The 6,914-nt window shown below is 36.1% G+C and overlaps 1 protein-coding gene across 1 annotated transcript; it reads left to right on the forward strand.

Annotated features, from left to right (window-relative positions):
- Positions 1-3,211: 3,211 nt before the first annotated feature.
- LOC149569191 (putative pectinesterase/pectinesterase inhibitor 61) lies at positions 3,212-5,480 on the forward strand. The gene is made up of 2 exons (XM_089821951.1): positions 3,212-4,286; positions 5,088-5,480. Exons 1-2 carry the CDS (start codon positions 3,275-3,277, stop codon positions 5,114-5,116), a joined length of 1,041 nt encoding a protein of 346 aa, XP_089678077.1. The 5' UTR covers positions 3,212-3,274; the 3' UTR covers positions 5,117-5,480.
- Positions 5,481-6,914: the final 1,434 nt, after the last annotated feature.

Genomic DNA, 6,914 nt, shown 5'->3' on the forward strand with positions numbered 1-6,914 from the left:
ACATTCTAGGTTATTACAAAATAGAAAACTAACCCAAAGAGACTTCCCACCAAAACAGCTTATAGAATATTTTAGATCAATATAGAATAGTGAAGAATGACCCCACAATGGTCTGAACAAATCCCAAGAATAGATCTTATCCTAATGACAAAATTAGGATAAATTCCTCAAGTCGGCTCGTGCAGAAATCATGTCCAAAATACTTTATGTGGGTGCTCCTGCACCATACTCCCGGGGACAATAGAATCCAAGTCCCTTGGATTGGCCTTCCTCTTTTGTGCCTTCCTATTCTTTGGTATTTGTTGTTTGTACTCTTGACCAGTATCCAAGTCAATTTTCATATGTGCATAAACTTTTACCATATTCAAATAGAACTCCTACAAACATACAATGAATGGATTAGATGGAACCTCATTAAATATGAACTCACCAATTTGGGTTACTGTAGGAACCGTTGCATCCTTTTCTATGATGTCTTTATGTTGCAATATCTCCATGCTTGGAGACGAATTCCTCACTGTTGGAGCCTCCTCTATCCTCTTAGCTTCATCACAAGTCTTCTTCCTTGCTACTAGTATCCTTTTGATAGGCCAAACCACCTTCTTTCTTAACTTCAAATGTCATTTCTTTGTTGCATTAAGGACCATTAGATCCAACTCTTTATGAATCGTTTCATCACAATGCTCATCAACCATTTGAACCTCTTTTCTATCTTCAAGAACTTTTGTATCATATGTTTCATCAAAAACATGTTGTTGCTCACCTTGTATATCTACATTATTGTGTTCATCTGGTATGTTAGCATCAATTTGTTCATCTAGTATATCAGCATCAATGTGATCAGGTTGTTCTTTCAACAAACAACTCTTCTCTTTCAATGTCTCAGTACAGGCTTCTGTAATCTAAATGGGTTGATGCTCCAGATCTATATTTCCTTTTTCCATATTTTTCTACAGTTACTCTTTTAGTCACGCTGAATTTTCTTTGTGCTTTCTCAGTTCCAGCATTAGGAATTTCATTTGTTCTTTTATCTCTTGATATATTCTGGCTTCCTCTTCTCTTTTCTTCCTTTTCTCTTCTGCTCTTTTCCTTGCTTCTTTCTTCTTCTTGTTCTGAAAATCCCAATATGAAACCCATGCATCGAATAGTATCTTTTGATCATGAGATAAATCTCCTCTTGTGACCATTGTCTCCTATCTAGGTTCTCTCCACTCAACCTAGTCTTTTGGCCACACTTAGAGGTTCTTTCCTCACCCTGTCACAAAATCCAATTCGCCTTAGAAGCTGAAAGTTTTCCCCAAGCTTTCCCCAAGCGCCTTCGGAGCTTTCCCCAATCTTTGATACCAAAAATGATGCAAAGATAAACTCAATGGAAGCAAAAACAAAAGGAACCAACACCAAAAAGAGATAGATAACAATATTCTTCTAATTGATTCATCAAATAAACAGTATATACACTTGCTCTCCTAAAGATTTCTTCTCCCCGTGACTTCGTATCCAAAAACTTGACCTAAACCTAAACCTAAAAATTATATTTATACTTGCTAGGATGGTCTATGGAACATTCTAGATTATTACAAAATAGAAAACTAACCCAAAGAGACTTCCCACCAAAATAGCTTACAGAATATTCTAGATCAATATAGAATAGGGAAGAATGACCCCACAATGCTCTAAACAAATCCTAAGCAAAGATCTTATCCTAATGACAAAATCGGGATAAATTCCTCAAGTCGACTCGTGCAAGAATCACGTCCAAAATACTTGATGTGGGTGCTCCTGCACCAGTTAATATAAAGATCTTTCCCTTATAGCCACATTGAATTATTCCTATCACGATAATGATTTTAGATAGCTCATTAATGTCAATATCTTCAACGTGTTTAATGATTTCAATGTGAAACAATTTTACTAGTAAGTTCTTTATTACCAACCAAGTCGGAACTAAAGCATGGCTTAAATCACTTTCATTGAAATTTGGCTTCCATTTAAAGAGATTAACACTATAGCATTCATACAAACATGTTGGCTCATAATAATTGATTCCTAATACTTCTATTTTTGTATGCCCATATAATAACTCATTCCTAGTACTTCTATTTTTGTATTGCATATAGATAAAATTACTAGAGGGGGAAGTGATACCTACTTGATCGCAAAATGCTTCAAGAGACCATCAACATTTTTTGGCATTTTCGTACTGGGATCATTCCAAAAAATAAAAGAGGCCGAGAAATTTATAATGGAACCAACACAACATTCTTTTGTGTGGCTATTGCTAATAATAGTTAAGCTAGTATTGTTGTCATTTCTATTTATGTTGATTTCTTGTGATCTCTTTGTTTTGTTTTCTACTCCTAGGGTCTTTGTTATGATTTCCTCGTTATAGCTAAATTTGCCCCTTTTTTCGTCATGAATCTTGACTATACGCGATGTTTATGATCCAAATGCTTTATATTTTTTACTAAACTTGCCCCTTTTTTTGTGATGAATCATGACTATACCTAATGTTTGTGATCCAAATGCTTTATATTTTTTATTTGAGAGGGAATTTAGTGGATATGATCAGATTTAGGGTTTTGACCCTAGGTTTAGGGATATTCCTATTTGTGCTTATATTTGCACATGTAGCTAGGGCATATCTTAGCTTTTTCTCCTTATTTGAAATGGATGTCCGCTTCTTCTAGACTAGCTTCTATCCTTCCTCATGGACATCTTATAATGTTTGGTCCTAGTGAACCTTGAGCAAGTCATTATATTGTTCAATAGTCTTTGTACATAACACATTTATAAATGATTTTTTTTAAAGGTCAAAAATATGAAAAAACTAAGAACAAATATCTCATCTATGAAATTTATTTCCTTTATTAACATCTCAATATTTTAGAACAAAATTAGAATTAGAAAAAAGAAAACATCTACTTTATATTATCAAAAGTTGTGATTACCACAATCACATAATCACATAGTAAAATGACTTGAATTTTTACTCCAATTTGAAAATGAAATGTACAAAGTCTGCTACCTAATATTGAATATGGTTATCATGAACACGTTAAGAGATGAATATTTAAATTTTTTCCATACAATACGAGTGTTTAAAAAAATTAAAACATTCTTTGCCCTTCAACGTTCATGATGATAAACGAGCATCAAGTTGTCTGCTCCGCATAAGCTATATATGTTGAGGCGCTTGATTCAAAATGGGAGTAGTGAGTAGTGAGTAGTGAGTAAAGAACCCTGCCTCTTCTGCTTCAATTGTCTGCGTTCCACAATGAACCCCGGCTCTCCCTCTCATCTGCGTCGGAGAAATTTACCATGGTATATACCAAATTTGTCAACCTTGCTTCGTTCATGTCTCATAACGTCTCTGTTCTTGATTATCTTCACTGCAATACATTTCCATAATGGGAGATCATCAGCATTCAGAGCCATGGAGTCGGCCTGCAATAGAACACTGTATCCGGAGCTCTGCCTTTCTACTCTGCTGTCATATCCCAATGCCGAAAGAGAAAGCCCCAAGAATTTCGCATATATGACCGCGAATGTGACAATGAGTCAAACCCATGAAGCCTACCGCCTAGCTCTGAAATTAGACCCCCAGCACGGGGATTTGTATGAGAGAACGTCCTTGGAAAGGTGTACTGTTATGCTGGAGGATTCTATGTCTGCCCTAAAGCTCTTGCTAGCAGAGGGGCTCCAGCCCTCAAATGGGCGCCAGACTGCGAACCTTCACTTATGGCTCTATGAAATTGTGAAGAACCACGACACCTGTTCGGAGTGGCTTCAAGATTTTGGCAGTGCAGTAACTGTTCCGCTACAGGAAAGATCTCGGCACTTGTCCAACTCCATAACCAATGCGATGTACCTCCTCAATATCTCCTTTCCCTTAACCACCCAGGAGGCCGAAACGTTTTATGTCCCATATCAGGAAACCAGTGAGCAAGTGTTTGTGCAATCTCACAGGCGGCACCCACAGGAAGTAGCGAAACAGGGCATTCGGGAAAGATTTCCGGAGCGGATTAAAGATTCTGGTGCTCTACTAAAGAATGTGAATGTGACCGTGGCTCAAGATGGAAGTGGGCATTACAATACTATCACAGAGGCTCTCCATAATGCGCCGTCCTACAGTAGGGAGCCTTATGTTATCTTTGTGAAGCAGGGGATTTACAACGAGAATGTCAATGCGGGGCTTTGCAAAGAAAAGATTAATGTGGTGCTGATTGGAGAGGGAAGGAGCAAGACCACCATTGTTGCGAATACTCTCCCTTGTGCAACTTTAATTGGTATGATTTTGTCTCCTTTTTTCAACTCATTATGCGAATTACGAAAAAGAAGTGGTTGCAATTATATGTTTTAATGTAGAGGGAGGAGATTTCTCTTCATCTCTGCTCCTTGGGCCTCTCTGCCTTTCCTTGCACATAATTCTATTTCTTTGGCGACCCTAAGATTCTTTATATCTTCTTAAACCAGGAAAATTCTGGGTAGCTACTATTTGCTATATATCAGAAAGATTGTTGTGTCTTCTTTTAAATTTTATTTTGCATTATTTCATAGTTACTAGAAGGATTAGTACTGTACCGTCTCAGGTTTATTCCAAAATTTCTTACAAATTTTATTGCGGTAAAGAAACTCGCAACTTTTCTTTAACAAGTGTTCGTCTTCTCCACTTGTTTCGGACAGATCAGAAAATCGTCCCAATCTTGTTAATATTTTGTTTCTTTTAAACTGAAAAGGCAATTCGTTTTCCATTCTCTCCTCTTCCTTATTTCCAATGCCCATATCTTGTTGCAAAAATAAATCTAATCCGTTATATTCTGCTGCCTCCATAACACGTTTTAAGTAGTGAGAGAGATTTCAAACCTGCCTTTCGTTTCACAATATCGTTTCACAAATTCTTTTCCTCTGTATTTTGTGGAGTCAAGTTCAATTTAATGAAGACGCACAAGTGTTTATTTCTTTCGAAAATGAAGAATAACTAGTAATCCGTTCTTTAAGGTTATTTCAAATTGGACAGTGTAGATTTTATATTGAAAGGCAATCCACCCTTCTAACTAGATTTATTGTTTCCAATGGCGATATTTCAGGTCTAATCTCACATTCCGCTGCATCATGATTTAAATGAGAGAGACTTCAAACCTGCAAAATTGTAAACCTGCAAAATTGTTCATAATATTCTTTCTTTTTGTAAAAGAATTCCGTTATCTTGTTATCGGTTGTTCCTCCATTCTGGTTTAACTCGTCTATTTTGAAGTTAGAATAATAAAATATGCATGGATGTATTGTTCTCATATATAATACTAGCATCTGTTTCTGGAGATTTTCAAGATAACTGTTTCTCTTCTTTTTAAGGTTATTTGATTCGCTATCGCCACACTACAATCATATTTTTGTAAAAGAATTCCATTATCTTGTTCTTGGTTGCTCCTCCATTCTGGGCTACAATCATATTTTTGTAAAAGAATTCCGTTATCTTGTTATTGGTTGCTCCTCCATTCTGGTTTACCTTGATTATTTTGAAGTTAGAATAATAAAATATGAATGGATGTATTGTTCTCATATATAATACTAGCAATCACACCCTAAGGTGGCAATGGGTTTACCGAAGTCAAGTTTATTGGGTCGTTTTAAAAATGTGCTGAGTTATTTTGGTGGTTCGAAATGAGCATAAATACTGAAGATTTGTTGCTGTCAATTGTAAAAGTACAAATAATTAATTATTCAGCTCTGATGTTTTAAATCAATGCAGAACATGCAGAAAAGTTTGGCCTCAGCATAAGCCTTTTCATGTGAATCCTCATTCTAAAATAACAACAATTCAAGCGTAGAAACCAGAGAGCTCCAAAATGAACCACAAATACACCTTTTAAGCTGTGAATTATACCTCTAAAATCTGCACAAGTAGTCATAGTAGCACAAGAACTATACCTCTAAAATCTGCAGAGCACATTGACTTTTGTAATGCAAGGGTATAGTTCCAGATTGGTCTACAAAAACATCAATACATTGTTCCAGCTTGGTTTTCAAAAACATCATTACTTGCTTGACTAAATACTGTTGTATTTATACCACGACAGTCCCAGTCCAAAATTATTCCCCTCTTTCATGACATACTGTTTTTTGGACACGGTTTGATTGGGTTTTTGTTGCACCTTGTATACAACACGTGCGCCACAGGGATGTCAAGTTGGAGAATACTTTATTAGATGGAAACTCTTCTCCATGGATTAAAATATGAAGCCACTATTGGATGAAGTTCCTTTAAACAAAATAGGCTATTAGATCAATTCTGAAATAACACACTGTAAGAATCAGTCAGTTCAAATGAACATTCAAACCTAGATACAGCCAATTAGGTTTAGAGGCTTGCACTAGGATGGAGCAGTTATCACAAAGATGAGCTTGGTTCAAAACCAGATAAGATGTTTTCCATAGGAAATTGATCTCCAACATTATTCCCCTCTTTCATGTCATACTATTTTTTGGACACGGTTTGATTGGGTTTTTGTTCAACCATGTATACAGCACGTGCGCCACAGGGATGCCAAGTTGGAGAATACTTAATCAGATGGAAACTCTTCTCCATAAATGAAAATATGAGGCCAGAATTGGATGAAGTTCCTTTAAACAAAACAAACAAAGGAAAGATAAATGCCATAACAGAATTTAGTTAAAAATATAAAATCTCACAATGAAAAACTTTGCAGTGTAGGGGACGATTAAAACAGGACAAGAATGAAACCAAGGATCCTTCCAACTTTTAGCATGAGCAGACCGAAGTTATTGATATCCCAAAAAACAAAGAAAAGAAGATTTGAGAGACTGTAATTCAACATTAGGAAGTTCTTCACTAAAATTTGACAAATCAATAACACTCCAAGACTCCGCACCTCTGTGTGTTTCTCTCTCAGAAG

The sequence above is a fragment of the Cupressus sempervirens genome, chromosome 3 (assembly GCF_028749045.1).
Source record: "Cupressus sempervirens isolate cs-2001-9-10 chromosome 3, ASM2874904v1, whole genome shotgun sequence".
Classification (NCBI taxonomy): domain Eukaryota; kingdom Viridiplantae; phylum Streptophyta; class Pinopsida; order Cupressales; family Cupressaceae; genus Cupressus; species Cupressus sempervirens.